Below are 16,412 nucleotides of genomic sequence, written 5' to 3' on the forward strand. Positions count from 1 at the left end.
AATTTGCTTATACACACTGGAAGTTCCTGTAGTTAAGGTAATAAAAAAAGTCAGTGTAAAAACAGATCTACATGTTTGTTTCAGCGGAATGAGTCAAAAAGCAATAGCCAGATAATCAGCATTACTGTCAGGCATTTTCAAGATGACAGCGTCCGCTTCACTCTATTGACAGAAATAATGGAAGCACACAAACATCTGCTAACACAGAGAAAGAAGCTGCCAGTCAATTAACACAACTGCTGAACAATTGATCAGCAGCTAACAGCTTTGATTTGCCTTTGTTTGTCTGCAGGTCTTCTGCAGTGTGAAGTTATTTGCTCATTTTTCTTTCAGGTGTACACCAATATATATTTCATCAGTTTTAGCCCAAGAGTGAACTAAACTCAAAAACTGTGTGCCCACTAGCCCTTAAAGCGAGCCTGAACCCTTGTACAACACACTATGAAAATGCTTTATTCCACAAAAAGTTGCTTAAGTGTTTGTTTAGCCAGATCAAACTGTCTTACTAGCACCTGTGAATAGACTGCAGGAGAGCTCTGCAAACCACAGCTCTCATAAAGTAAACACTGTGGGCTTATTCACAGTGGCACATTGCGGAGCTGCGTTATAAGCTCCTATAACGCAGCTTACCGCACTGCAATGCTGATCCTATGGGATGTTCACAGTGCAAGGTTAGCGTCGCATTGTAACGTTTAACGTTATGGTAACGCACAGCTGCAGTGTATTGTACAGGAAAGCATACTTTTTATTGCCTGTATGCTTTACTGCAACTACTGTATGTGATGGTAACGCAGCATTAATGTGCGTTACCACCTTTTTTTTCATTATGTTGTAATGCTGCGTTGTGACTTTAACGGCGCATTACAATGCAACGTCCCACTGTGAATGTAGCCTGAGGCTTAAACGGAACCTAAACTGCTGAATAAAAAAAAAAAAAAACACACACACACAACTTACCTGGTGCTTTCACCAGCGCCCTGCAGCCGCTCTGTGCCATCACTGAGTGATCCTCCAGGGACCCCCCCCCCCTTCACCCCCCTCTCCCTGGTGACCTTCTTCCAGCTGGCTGACTGGTAGATAGCGACTGTGCATGTGCAGCCATGCGCGTCCTTGATGCACTCCAAACTCCAGGAGCGTTCTGCGCATCAAAAATTATTTTTACATACTGCACATGCGCATACTGTTTGCTTATCTGGGTCTTCTTCCAGTTCCCTGTAGTCTTGTAGGTCTTCTGCTGTCATCCCGGTCCCCTTCATTTATCCACTGTACGATCGATGAATGGGAATTATATTTCCATTCATTGATCTGGGGGCTAACGGCAGGCAGCGGGAGCGTGCGCGATCTCAAGCAGCAGCATATATCCGTCCAGATAGACTTAAGTGGTTACATTTCAGGTGTTTTTCAGGATTTCCATACATTGTAATGAAGATTTCCTGCTGATCCTCTGCCTCTAATACTTTTACCCATAGACCCTGAACAATCATACAGCAGATCCAGTGTTTCTGACATTATTGTCAGATCTGACTAGATTAGCCACATGCTTGTTTATGGTGTGATTCAGACACTACTAAAGTTAAATAGATCAGCAGGACTGTCAGTCAACTTGTATTATTTAAAAGGAAATAAATATGACAGCCTCCACTTTCTTCTCACTTCAGTTGTTCTTTAAAGAGAACCCGAGGTGGGTTTTACAAATCCTAATTGCATACAGAGGCTGGGTCTGTTGCTATATTATCTCCCCCCAGCCCCCCCCCCCCCCCTGCGCTCTGCTGTGCCCCCCAAAGTAAACTGAAGTGCTAGCTGTCACGGACGGTTGCGGGGCCGCAGGCGCGTCCTGTAACCGCCCGTGAAGAAAAAGCGATCGCACTCGATTCTCTGCATCGATTGCGCTTCAAATCAATAGAATCTGGATTTATTGTGTAGGAGGTCTGCAGTCCTTTCTCAGCAGAGAAATAGCATCACCTTAACTGCAGGATGGCTCTTTTGATATGCTAACGAGCAGGGGCAAACCCTTGAGTTCAGAAAGCTTGTCCCAGCTGATTTCACATCCAGATGCTAATTACAGGAACCATAAGGTTCCTTTCATAGAGGGAGATCCCAAGAAGCAGACACAGCTGGACTCCAGTCAGGCTGACTCCAGCCTTAGCAGGAAGAAATGAATGTACTATATAATCTTTTGCCCATTTACAGAATACAATAAATAGGGTGGTTATGAGAGCGGTATCATTGGATCCGTAGGGTCATGCTGGATCTCTTGATACCAGTTGAGGGGCCCGGGGCCCCTACAACCCAGGTATGAATCTACCCAGGACCCTGATCTGCTGCACTAGCCATGTCGGATATCATATTAATCTGTATTTTCCTCCAAGTATGAAGCTGTTACCCCCCTAAATGTAACGTGTATGGTTCAGGAGTTACAGCAATTCATAAGTTTAGCTCTAAAATCTCTCAGAGGGAATGAACTGTCATTTGCTGGTAGCTCAGAGGGGGCCGGCATTGCCACACCCCCAAACCAGCTTCATCAAAAGCACAGAGCCAGCAGGCGGGCTTGGTCCTCCACCCTGAAAACATCTTGAACTCATCGGTGCCAGCTTGAGGATATGCTGGCATCCACCTGGTCTGAACTCTGAACCTTGATTGAAACCAAGAACTTTACAAGTTTTCCCACTAAAGGACATCTTTCCAGGAACTAAGTATTTTTCTCCCTTCTTTTATTTTTTATACTGGCTATTACTGTTTTAATAATTGTTGATTTTAATAATTGTCTGTATATATTAATTATTTATATTGCTGTGAATAAAAGACTTCCTCCAAGTCATTCACTGTTCCGCTACCCTGCTTATCAGCACACACAGAACTGATCCCGGGTCTCTGAAGATACGCTACTGTTTGTTTGTTGTTGGCTAGACAGAATACCGTGTGTTTAACCGTTTTATTCGCAGGACTAGTCAGTCAGTAAATCGGGTCCACTGGCCCATACCAGTGGAGGTGGCAGATACCGTGGAATCGTGTGTACGTTGTAATTACCCGTGTCTCACAGGCTCCCTTCTGAGTTGTCTGCGGCTAATTCTTAACGGTTCCTGCGCATTGACTGCGACCAGAGTTCGCACGATCCGTGCGCTGGCACCGTTTAGAAGGCTAAGTGCGGTCAGCCACTAGGGCTCCTGTGACACTAGCGACACACAGCGTGTTGCCAGCAGGCTGTTTACATGTATACTGTCATTCTCGACGCTACCCTGCCTCCTCTAGGTCGCCGCTCCCTGCCTGCGTCCCTTCCCTCCAATCAGCGGGGATGGAAGGGATGCGGGCGGGAAGCGGCGACATAAAGGAGGCAGGGTAGCGGCGAGAATGACAGTATACATGTAAACAGCCTGCTGGCGACACGCTGTGTGTCGCTAGCACGGCAGTTTACTTTGGGGGGCACAGCAGAGTGCAGGGGGGGGGGGGCGTCTGGGGGGGGAGATAATATAGCAAAACAAAAGTTTGCTTTCCTAAAACAGAAAGAATTTGCGATAATTCAGGTTGGAGTGAGCTCGAGATGTCTCCCAGGCACCACTGCTGAATATATGCAAATTAACCATTGTACCCTTAGAAGCTAAACACACCTCCAGAACCGCTGGAATGCAATGATGTGTCAGCTTGTTAATATGTACAGAGCCATAATAATCCAACATGCATACAGACTGTTTCGGATTGTTTGATCCTCATTAGTGCATGGCATGGATTAATTTAGCTCTATGGAGTAGGGCTTGTAAATCCGAGAGGCACAGACTAACCAGCAAGCTCATGGTGACCCAGAACTCATTGGGGTGTGTAAGGGACTACAATGGTCCTAAAAGCCCCCTTACTAAGATGTTAAGAAAAACAAAAGTTTGCTTTCCTAAAACAGAAAGAATTTGCGATAATTCAGGTTGGAGTGAGCTCGAGATGTCTCCCAGGCACCACTGCTGAATATATGCAAATTAACCATTGTACCCTTAGAAGCTAAACACACCTCCAGAACCGCTGGGCATTATATGCAGACCCAGCCTCTGTATGCAATTAGGATTTGTAAAATCCACCTCGGGTTCTCTTTTAAAGAAAACTATATGCAGCTTGATATCAAATCCAGCAGGATATGTTTTTGACTTGCCCAATTCTAATTTTGCATATGGTACACTGGTATAAAGAAAAAAAAAAAAAAAAAAAAAAAAAAAAAGCAGATGTAGATGTAAACAAGAACAAGTGTAGTGGGAAAAAGGCCTTTTCTATGGCAAAAATGTTTTTTGTATCCCCTGGTGCCCTGCATTTATACTTTACCGGTCACGCCATCCCCAAGCGTCCACCGTACTTGCATTGGTAGCCCCATATGGCTGCTAGTGCTCTAGCATGTGGGGGTGTGCGTGTGACATCACTCATGCGCCCAACGTGCTATATGCCGGTAGTCACTTGGGGGGGTAGGTTATACAGTGGTGTGAAAAACTATTTGCCCCCTTCCTGATTTCTTATTCTTTTGCATGTTTGTCACACTTAAATGTTTCTGCTCATCAAAAACCGTTAACTATTATTCAAAGATAACATAATTGAACTCAAAATGCAGTTTTAAATGATGGTTTTTATTATTTAGTGAGAAAAAAAACTCCAAATCTACATGGCCCTGTGTGAAAAAGTGATTGCCCCCCCCCCCCCCCCCTTGTTAAAAAATAACTTAACTGTGGTTTATCACACCTGAATTCAATTTCTGTAGTCACCCCCAGGCCTGATTACTGCCACACCTGTTTCAATCAAGAAATCACTTAAATAGGAGCTATCTGACACAGAGAAGTAGACCAAAAGCACCTCAAAAGCTAGACATTATGCCAAGATCCAAAGAAATTCAGGAACAAATGAGAACAAAAGAACTGTAATTGAGATCTATCAGTCTGGTAAAGGTTATAAAGCCATTTCTAAAGCTTTGGGACTCCAGCGAACGACAGTGAGAGCCATTATCCACAAATGGCAAAAACAAGGAACAGTGATGAACCTTCCCAAGATTGGCCGGCCGACCAAAATTACCCCAAGAGTGCAGAGAAAACTCGTCCAAGAGGCCACAAAAGACCCCAGGACAACATCTAAAGAACTGCAGGCCTCACTTGCCTCAATTAAGGTCAGTGTTCACAACTCCACCATAAGAAAGAGACTGGACAAAAACGGCCTGCATAGCAGAAATCCAAGGCGCAAACCACTTTTAAGCAAAAAGAACATTAAGGCTCGTCTCAATTTTGCTAAAAAACATCTCAATGATTGCCAAGACTTTGGGGAAAATACCTTGTGGACCGACGAGACAAAAGTTGAACTTTTTGGAAGGTGCGTGTCCCGTTACATCTGGCGTAGAAGTAACACAGCATTTCAGCAAAAGATCATCATACCAACAGTAAAATATGGTGGTGGTAGTGTGATGGTCTGGGGTTGTTTTGCTGCTTCAGGACCTGGAAGGCTTGCTGTGATAGATGGAACCATGAATTCTACTGTCTACCAAAAAATCCTGAAGGAGAATGTCCGGCCATCTGTTCGTCAACTCAAGCTGAAGTGATCTTGGGTGCTGCAGCAGGACAATGACCCAAAACACACCAGCAAATTCACCTCTGAATGGCTGAAAAAAAAACAAAATGAAGACTTTGGAGTGGCCTAGTCAAAGTCCTGACCTAAATCCTATTGAGATGTTGTGGCATGACCTTAAAAAGGTGGTTCATGCTAGAAAACCCTCAAATAAAGCTGAATTACAACAATTCTGCAAATATGAGTGGGCCAAAATTCCTCCAGAGCGCTGTAAAAGACTCGTTGCAAGTTATCGCAAACGCTTGATCGCAGTTATTGCTGCTAAGGGTGGCCCAACCAGTTATTAGGTTCAGGGGGCAATTTCTTTTTCACACAGGGCCATGTAGGTTTTGATTTTTTTTTCGCACTAAATAATAAAAACCATCAAATAAAACTGCATTTTGTGTTCAATTATGTTATATTTGACTAATAGTTAACGGTTTTTGATGAGCAGAAACATTTAAGTGTGACAAATATGCAAAAGAATAAGAAATCAGGAAGGGGGCAAATAGTTTTTCATACCACTGTATATACAGCAAAGTTCCCGGTATCCAGCACCGACTGGGATCACCTGATGCCGGATACATGTGCATGTACACTGGCCGAAATAGCACAAACTTCCCCCTGAAATACTTACCGAGGCTCCAGCGATGCCTGGCAGTCTCCCTCTATCTCCCTGCAGGCTCTGAGCAGCTTGCCAGCTTCCCCAGTGCATGGAAGCCGGAGTGTCAGCTGACCCGCATCGAGTCATGTGACACTCTGGCTTCCATACACAGATGCCAGTTCCAGCTGTTACGGTGGCCATACAGCTAACAACTTGGCGGACAATCGACTGAAAATCAATGCTGCCAAGAGAATGCCTGACCAATGATTCAACTAATTTCAGATTGAAATTGGTCAAATGTATTGATTGGACATGTTGGAAAATATTGGGCCTTAGTTGGAAGGATCCGCAAAACTGAAAAGCCGTGCGTCTTCGCGAGGACTGAGCCCGCAGCCCAGCGAGCGGGCAAGGGGACACTGATTCTACTAACAAGGGGTATATCACTTTAAATGTATGCCGTTTTGTCAATGTATGCTAGTTAGTTGGAACACCAGCACACACTTTTGTCATGTTTTTGATGATTTTAAAGAGCTTGAAATAAATTTTTTTAAGACGGTGCAGATCCTTCCAACTGATACATTGAATCCCTGTGACTCCAGGAATGATCACAGCACGCCGATTTTCCTTATGGTGCAGTTGTAACCGGAGAGATTGTGGAAAATATTGGGCCTGGCAGTAACAGCGTGTGATAATCACGAAAGCAAGAGAACCCCCTGGCTGAGTACATTTGAATTCGGCGTCGGTAGACTTAGGCGCAGGATCCAGCTGTTATATGGCTGGTCCTGCTTCTGCACAAGTCCGGGCCGAACTAATTACTATTCCCCCTCCAGGCCACCATGGATAGTGGGGGAATGAAATAATTTGGCTTCCAGCGATTGCTGGAAGCCGAATTATTATGATTTTTAAGCAACCTCGGCTCTGTCTTCTGACGGCACCGACGTTACTCACTGAGTGCCGCTATAGACTGAATCCCTTTATAGTCTATGGCGGCGCCGGCTGCGCCCAAATCTAGCAGCGCTGAAAAGCACTGCTCCGCCCTGGCTTGTCCCTCCCAAATGTTGTACAGCAAAGTCCCCATTATCCAGAATTCAGGCTACTGAAAGTCTCAATTAACCGGCATAACTGGGACCTCTTTTGGGGGGCTCTCTGAGGAGGCTGGCAGGCTTAGAAACAGGGGCGTAGCAATAGGGGGTGCAGAGGTAGCGACCGCATCGGGGCCCTTGGGCCAGAGGGGCCCCGAAGGGTCCACCCTCTATCACAGTATTAGCTCTCTATTGGTCCTGTGCTGGTAATAATCACTTCTATAGATGCTTTGAATAGTAGTAATCCTTAAAGCGGTATCATCACCATAAAAATCTAATTTCAACAGCAACTGGTCTGAGTGTATTAAGTGATAAAGATGCTAATCCTGCATTCAAAACTTTTTCTGCTGTTATGATCTGGAGTTATCACATACTTAAGGAACACTGGCTCTTTAGTAGTCGTGCCAAAGAATTGCATGCTGGGGGTTCTTTTTATCTATAATCTATTCCTCCTCTTCCCTTTATGTCCCTGCCAGCTCCTAATCCCCTACTCACTTGTGTTTACAAGCAAGGCTGAGGCGACTCAGCAATTGGAGGAGACAAGAAAAAAAGTAAAGGGCAGAAATGACATCACGAGTTAGCCTTAACTGTGGGCAAAAGACATGGCCCCCACCAGGAACAGAATTCTCGTAATTTACTAAATAACATTCACTGAAATCAAAACGTGGACAGTATAATACATGTGTTATGTAAGTAGATCAAGTATTTATCTACTTATATATGTGTTTTTTTCCCTGGCATAGTATGGCTGATCCTACTGCTTTAACACACTGTTCCCCAACCCCTTCTTGCACCTCTGACACTGGGGTTTTCCTTGGCAGGTTTTGGTGCGCCGTATCAATTGTTATGTATAGAGTGCTTGGGGGGCCCCATGTAAAACTTGCACCGGGGCCCACAGCTCTTTAGTTATGCCACTGCTTAGAAATACCGAGGCTCCAGCGATGTATGGCAGTCTCCCTGAACCTCCTCAGGGCTCCTAGCTGCATCTATCAGGACTCTCCTTGCAAGCAATCTGCCTTCATGCTTAGATATCCTCTATCCCAGAACTAGGTGCAGTGGCTTTTCAATAAGGCTGGGCTACCCTTTCGCTTTCCCTCATTTCTACACGCAATCCTACACACACCTCCTCCTGTCACCACTGCAGCCTGCTAGGAAATAGCACTTACTGCTTCTGGGCGGTTAAACTTGGCTTTTCTGAAAGTTTCCGGGTCACAATTCGAGCCGCAGACAGACAAGACCCGGCATAAGGCGCACAGCGCTTCTCTAATGCTGCCGACCCTCTTCCCCTCCATTCGCTTATTTGAAAGGCCGCCACCGCCAAATGTTACCAGGCAACGAGAGAGGAAGAAGACGAGCTAGGAAACGGCAATGTCACGTCACGTGAACACTGAATAGAGCTGCGAAGAGGAGGAGCGCTCTCTACTGTCGCTTTATGCAATGTCTGAGGACGTGTTGCTTCATAATGCTGGCCATACACTACTATTTATTTATTTATTTATGTGTATAGCGCTTATTTCTTCCATAGTGCTTTTTCTAAACTTAGAGTACATAATTATGTTACTTCTTGTTCCTCAGAGCAACTTGCCATCTGTTCCCTATCGCAGTTCTAGTCAAATGTCCCTAATGTGGTCTAAAGCTGAGTACACACGTACGATAACGATCGTTCGAAAACGAACGATAACGACAATCGGACCGATAATCGTGCGCTCCAAATTTTCCAACAATCGTTTTTTTGGACGATAACGACCGTTATCGTTCAATCCGACCGATCCAACCCGGCGGATTTTTTCGAAAGTTAATCGTTCAATCGTTGCAGTGTGTACAAAGATCGTTCGATAACGCATGTTCTTATTGCCTGTCATAACGTCACTTCCGTTTGCGCACGCATTTTTTAATCGTTCGTCGTTCAGTACTTTATACTTATATCGCTCACGTGTGTACACAATCGTTCATTACGAACGATCTTTTCAGTCTAATTTGAATATCGTGTAAACGTCACGAATCGTTCGTAACGAACGATCTTTATCGGACGTCTATACGAACCCTAAGGCTGTGTTCCCACTTGAGCTGAGCCTGAGAGCATTTTTTGTCAGCTCTCCACAGATTCTGCTCATCACAAAACTGAAAGTGAACAGCTCTAATTTTATATATAGGAGACGTTCATACTTGTTAGGCTGCAACTGATCCTTTGTGGTAAATGTGCCATACTTCTGTGCCATCCACTGGCTCTTTCACATTACATAACGTGTGCATGAACCGATGACCTGCGGCGTGACGTTGGGAAGTTGCGGTGCGACGTTGATTAGTGTTGTTAATTCTAATTTAATGGGAAAATGCCAGTGCTGGAATGAGTCAGTGCTGTGATACCCGAAAAATGCATGCGCAGTGCATATGATGGGAACGGTAGAAGTGCTGTCTATGCCCTTCTACCGTTCTTGCATGTTGCACACTATACATGCTGCCGAAATGCGCACGGCAGCTCGTATACTGGGAATGAGGTCTTACGCTGCAAATCATGATTCCAATTTGTGATTTAACTGGATGCTAGAAATACAAGAAGAAAAACGCAGCATGCAAAACTGAAATATAACTGACAGCAACTGATATATTTCAGTTCTGACCAAATCTCGTCAGAAATGGAAGGAATTGTAAGAAGAAAATGGTAGGCTTGAGAGGAACTGACGGCGAGGTTAGTATGCAATATTCATTTGCAGGTACATCATGTGTTTATTTTTAAACTAGTAGGCTTAAGCCCATTACAATAACAGGCTCTAAGCCTCCCTTACAACCCCCTCTCCTCTTGCCCCTGTCACCACCGCCGCCGCATGTCAGCGCGCATACATGCCAGCCCCTGGCCCCATCCCAACGGCCGCCTGCGTGCTACACATGCGCAGTAGCGAAAAGGAAGAGCCTCCCTTTTTTAAATAAAAAAAACAAAAACGATCGCATGAGCGATCAGATTCCTTCGAAAGAGTGTCCTATTAAGGACAATAAAAGGAGGAAAAATTAATTTGTGTGCTGAGCTGTAGGGCTATGCAGCACGTTGACAAAGCTGCACAGCCCTCTATTGCGAAAAATAGCCTGGTCACTAGGGGGGTGTAAGCCTACGCACCTCAAGTGGTTAATCAGTCCCTGTCAGTTGTAACTGAAAGGACAACTGATGTGCAGTCCAATGTCCATGTTTCCCTATGTCCTCTTTCACACATTTATATGCTGAAAAACTGAAGATTTTTCACAACGCACTGCTATGGAGAAAAAAAAAATGCAAAGCATACTAACGTATACCAACGCATAAAGTGTAAAAGGTCCCTAAGGCCACACTACACTGAAAAACTGATACGGTTTAAAGTAAATGGGAACCGATGTTTAGGAAAAAAAAGGCAGATACCTATGGAGAGGGAAGGCTCTGGGTCATAATGAGCCTTCCCTCCCCTCTCCCGGTGCCCTTGGTGCAGTGTTGTCCCCAGGAGCAGTATTTGACTAATTTGGTTAAATACTGCTCCTCCTGCCAGGCAAAGGTGACTTTGGAAAGTCTTTGGGAGCCCGGGTGCTCCCAAAGACGGGCCCCTCTATACTGCGCACAAGCGAGCGCCCTCTCTCGTGCTTGCGCAGGGGATTTAAACGTTGGAGCCAGCACTGCACTGAGGGCCGCGGGAGAGGAAAGGCTCATTAGGACTCAGAGCCTTCCCTCACCTTAGGTAAGTATCCGGTTTCTTTTTTTTTTAAACGAGACCCATTTACTTTAACTTTCCATAGCAGTACATTGTGAAAAGAGGAACTACAGTGAAAATAATGTGATAAAAGTGCTTCATTTTTACAATAATTATGTATAAATGATTTAGTCAGTGTTTGCCCATTGTAAAACTTTCCTCTCCCTGATTTGCATTCTGAGGTTTATCACATGGTGACATTTTTACTGCTGGCAGGTGATGTCAGTGGAAGGAGATGCTGCTTGCTTTTTTGCCAGATGGAAACAGCTGTTATTTCCCACAATGCAACAAGGCTCCGGCCAGAAATCGCTAGTGATTTGAAAAAGCTCTTGCTAATGCAATGCTATGGGGGATTTTTATAAAATCACATGGCTCAAGTGGGATCACACCCATCGCATTACATTAGCAAGAGTTTTCAAATCGCAAAGCACTCAGAAAATCGCTCATAGTGGATTTCTGGCCTCCCACAGTGTAATGTCAGAACCATGGTCCTGGCATCACACTGTAGGAGGGGTTTCACCACAATATCAGCCATACAGAGCCCCCTGATGATCCATTTATGTAAAAGGAAAACATTTCTCATGGGAAAGGGGGCATCAGCTACTGATTGGGATGAAGTTCAGTTCTTGGTTATAGTTTCTCTTTCAGGCCCCATTTACACTTAATAAAGTAATGTCCATGTTTCCCAATGGCTCAGTTCACACTGTATGCATTTTAACTGAAAGATTTTTCATAATGCACTGCTGTGGAGAAGAAAAAAAAACACGTACCAACTGATTAAAGGCCTGTTTCCGTTTTGGTTCATGTGTTGTCCCTCTGTTATATACTGGTCTGCGACCAAACTTGATTGTTACTGTAAAATTCAATAAACATTTTGAAACAGAAAGGCCTGTTTCCGTTACACGCAGATTCTGGATGCAGAAAACTGACTCCAATGGGCAGAACGTCAGTTGATCAGCTTTCGCAGAAACAGTTCATGGCGCTAATTTAGATGACCCAGCAGGAAACCTTATAGGGAACAGTTGTCCAATCACATCGGACATGCTGCAAGATTGCTCGATCGGATGCGCATCGATAACGGCGAGCAATATCGGGCCAAGCAACGAAGCCCCCAAAGCTGTTCCCCTAATGTGTATGTGGCTATAGAACGGTGGATTAGGATGGCGTATGGGCATCGCGACACAGGACAGGTATTTTATAAATGCACACACATTTATAGATTGGGGGAATCGGCCTGCAGTGTATGAGCAGCCGACAGATCTCTGTCTATTCAGATTTGATCAGAGAGATTTGTCTCTTGGTTGAATCTGCCCATCATCGCTAGATGTTTGACTACCTTAAAAGTAACCTAGATTATCTAGGTGAACTAGCATAACTCGCCACTCCAAGCCGCTGGGATATAGACTGGTTGTGGGATTACAGTATTAGAACCACTAAATTATAAAACACTTCATAAAATAACTTGTCTCACAAGATTATCAGGTCACATGTATATTGTACATTCAGTACATATAGTACTATCCCACAGACCACACCAGAATCCGTGTCATAGAATGATGATCCTAGTTTTGGTTTTACGTGGACGTGAGGACTTGTTTAAACGGTCACTGAACTAATTTTGTTTGCACATTTTGACTGCTATTAATAGTATTAAAAAGCAAAAACATTTGCTTATATTAAGAAAAACGTTAAATTCCTCTGCAAAGACAAACTTGGCAAGAAGGCAGATGAGGTTGATGAAGCTGCTCCCAGGATTCCTGGAAACCAAAGACAGTGTGTCTGCTGAGCAAAATTAAAAGGTTTATTGGGATACAGACATCCCTGGAATTTGGCTTGTCTTGGGTTAACCAACATTAGTTAAAGCTGAGAATGCCACATGGAATTGTACTGAATCTGGGAGTTTGTCTTACAGTCAAGTTTAGGATTTTCTTAGCTCAACACTGACAGACTTTGTGGGTGTAAGATCAATTAGACTCATAGCACTTGTTAAAAATGTGTTTAACTAAGCAACTTATAAATATTTTTATGTAGCATTATATATTTTATTCATTTTGGATGTACTGTTAATCAAGCTCGTCCTAATCCAAAACCTGTCGGCAAGTGGTTTAAAGCTGTCAGATTAGGATACCTACTGTGAGTTGTGCATTTACTTTGAGACAATTTTATGTATGTGTGTCTTAAATTATAGTTTTCACCACAGTGCCCCTTTAAACAGCATGACTTCACATTGTATAGCCTTTACCACAAGACTGTAGCTCTGATTTAAATAGTTCAGCAGTGGAGTGATGGTTGGATGGCAGTAGTTATGCACTTTTGTCTCTCAATTCTAGGATCATACTCCATGAGACCTTAGATTATATACAGTAAAGTATCTGCAGATTATTATATGTATGTTCTCAAAATATTTGCACCCCCCCCCACCACAAAAAAAAAGTGGCAGGTATATACAATTATGAACCCATTTGTACAACAGGGGTTGAGGTGAATACTTATTTGTTGTCTGGTAAATGCTATGTACCAGGCAGACCAACAAACAGTGAAGAATTTAAATAAATTGTTTTAGCAGGCCCTTAGACTACATGGAGGCAGTAAGATTTTACAGAGGAACTAAAGTGAAAATAGCCTCAGCTCAGAGCTTCAATAGCCAGGTCATCGCACCTGACTTGGGTGCCGCCAAAGATTGTACTGTTAATTATGGCTATAGCGGCGGGGAAATACTCATGAAATCACTGTCATTCAGGTGCTGGCAACGGCCAGACCCGACTTAAGTGTCTAAAAGGAAAAACTAGGTGATACGTTTGGGAATATACAGTATTTGTTATATTCCCCTACATTGCTTAGCACAGGAAGAGCCATCTTGGCTTCTCCCTGCATCCAGCTAGCCACCGGCGTTATACAATATGTATACTTATCAGATTGCTGCCCCTAGTCTCTCTAGCACACACAGAAGTGAACAGTATATTCCTTGAAAACTGCAATTTGCTCTGTACCTATTCAATCTTATCAACTGTAGCAGTTTTGCAAATTCCAGTACCTGATTCAGCAAATACTGGACTATGCACAAACTCTGCAGTTGACAGAAACACAAGGACAGTCTGCATGTTCACTGTGTAAAAGTTCCCTCAAACCGTAATTTAAGTTTTGTTAAATCAGTTCTACACAAGTATTCTGTGCATTTATTTATTCTTTTGAGAACGCAGCCAAATAAGACATTCTGAAATTACTAGGAAGCTTTTATGTCAATCATCAACCGTTTTGGTGCATTATGGACACCAAATTCTCATCTTACTGCATGAGTTCTGAAAAGGAAAAAAGAATTCCAACATGCAAATCTTCACTGACACAGGAAGACTTTGAAATGTAGCCCGTGAAAGCCTTAAGCTGCTGGATAGATAAGCCAGCCGTCAGCTGAGTGGCAACTACTTGCATTGATGGGATATGTCAAAACAATACCAAGGACTGCAGAATGGGAACTGAAGAAAAATCTAGCCCAAGATTGCTAGATCTTATATGCTTGCCATTGTTTGAAAAACATACCCCCTTAAAACTAATCTTGCCATGTGGTGAGCTAACTGAAAATAGACCAATCGACTCCTACTCTTTTGTTCAAATTGCATACATGTGCATAATTCTGAGTCAACTCAAAATAATTTGCATCTCATTAACCATCCCTAGAGTCTGCAAGTGAGCCACTTCAACAAACTGTGCACTCCCATGGCATGTTCTAATCCATTCTCCCTGCAAAAGCATAGCAGATAGAAAAGTAATATTTTTGATATAACATTACCAAATGGTGTCCAATCAATATTTGTTGAGATTCAGCGTGCAAGTGGTGCTATAGTAAACATTTCCGATTTGCTCCAACAGATTAGCCACACCATACAAACTTCTAGGGACAACCATTAGGGATGGTCAATTTGTGTCCATACAGGATTACATAAATTCTGTACGCAAACTTATGTAGCTTGAAAATAGACTAATCCAATACCACCTTAAAGGATACCCAAACTGAAATGTGATATAATGAGATAGACATGTGTATGTACAGTGCCTAGCACACAAATAACTATGCTGTGTTCCTTTTTTTCTTTCTCTGCCTGAAAGAGTTAAATATAAGGTATGCAAGTGGCTGACTCAGTCCTGACTCAGACAGGAAGTGACTACAGTGTGACCCTCACTGATAAGAAATTCCAAACTATAAAACACTTTCCTAGCAGAAAATGGCTTCTGAGAGCAAGAAAGAGGTAAAAAAAAGGGGGAATTTCTTATCAGTGAGGGTCACACTGTAGTCACTTCCTGTCTGAGTCAGCCACTTACATTCCTGATATTTAACTCTTTAAGGCAGAGAAAGAAAAAAGGAACACAGCATAGTTATTTGTATGCTAGGCACTGTACATACACATGTCTATCTCATTATGTCACATTTCAGTTTGGGTATCCTTTAAAAAAAGGAACATTATCAAACCGAGTTTTCTAAAATGACAATGTACAAATGATGTCTAAAGGTGCATACACACATCAGACTATAGTCTTTGGAAAAAGAAAGATCACAGACCAATTTTACCCCCTTCCATGTAGTATGAGAGCCATACCTACACAGTCTATTCTATGAAGCTGAACTCCCCATCAGATAGAAATCTTTGCAAGATGCTGCACACAAAGATGCTGTACAGACACAAAAGATCAGCATCTGCAAAAGATCCGTTCCTGCAAAATGCATTCATAGTCTATGATATCTGCAGATCATCATAACGCCTTGTTTAACAGACATTCATCTGCAGATCAGATCCACCAGGATGGATTTTCAGATCTGCAGATGAATGTCAGTTAAACAATGTGTGTATGATGATCTGCAGATCTCAGACTATGAATGCAATTTGCCAGAACGGATCTTTGGCAGGAACAGATCTTTTGCAGATACTGATCTTTTGTGTCTGTACAGAATCTGTGTGTGCAGCATCTTGCAAAGATTTTTTTCTGATAGGGAGTTCAGCTCCATAGAAAAGACTGTGAAGGTATGGCTCTCATACTACATGAAGGGTGGTAAGATTGGTCTGTGATCTTTCATTTTCCAAAGACATACATGTGTGTATGAGCCTTAAGTAGCTGTGTAAACATGCTCCTACTTTTCATGTTAAATGTCAGAGGCAAAAGCTTTAAATTTATTGTGTGTAGATTTCGGGATGTTTCATTTGCAGAGATAAATCTGTTTCAATATTACACTTTTTTCGCATGTCAGACTGCAGAGTTACAGTATATGAAAAGCTGTGGTGTCAGGTTTCACATACTATTACAAATGTTTATGTTGCACATAAGATACATTTCCTCTGCTCTCTGCAGACAGGTCAGTCACAGACACAGGCAGCTGCTGAGAGCTCTCTCTCACACACAGGGTTACCAGATGTAGTGTAAGGGAATCCCCCTCCCTTCATGGTTCACTCAGCCATCAGTTTTGGCGAC

At 43.2% G+C, this 16,412-nt stretch overlaps 1 protein-coding gene across 1 annotated transcript in view; it reads right to left on the bottom strand.

The window, feature by feature from the left end:
* Window positions 1-8,612, bottom strand: part of TEDC1 (tubulin epsilon and delta complex 1) — a 91,825-nt gene extending 83,213 nt beyond the window's left edge. The window contains exon 1 of the mRNA XM_068253340.1: window positions 8,409-8,612. Coding sequence (XP_068109441.1) covers window positions 8,409-8,534 — 126 coding nt within the window. The 5' untranslated portion in view covers window positions 8,535-8,612. The remainder of the gene's footprint in view (window positions 1-8,408) is intronic.
* Window positions 8,613-16,412: the final 7,800 nt, after the last annotated feature.

This window comes from Hyperolius riggenbachi, chromosome 9 (genome assembly GCF_040937935.1).
Source record: "Hyperolius riggenbachi isolate aHypRig1 chromosome 9, aHypRig1.pri, whole genome shotgun sequence".
Lineage (NCBI taxonomy): Eukaryota > Metazoa > Chordata > Amphibia > Anura > Hyperoliidae > Hyperolius > Hyperolius riggenbachi.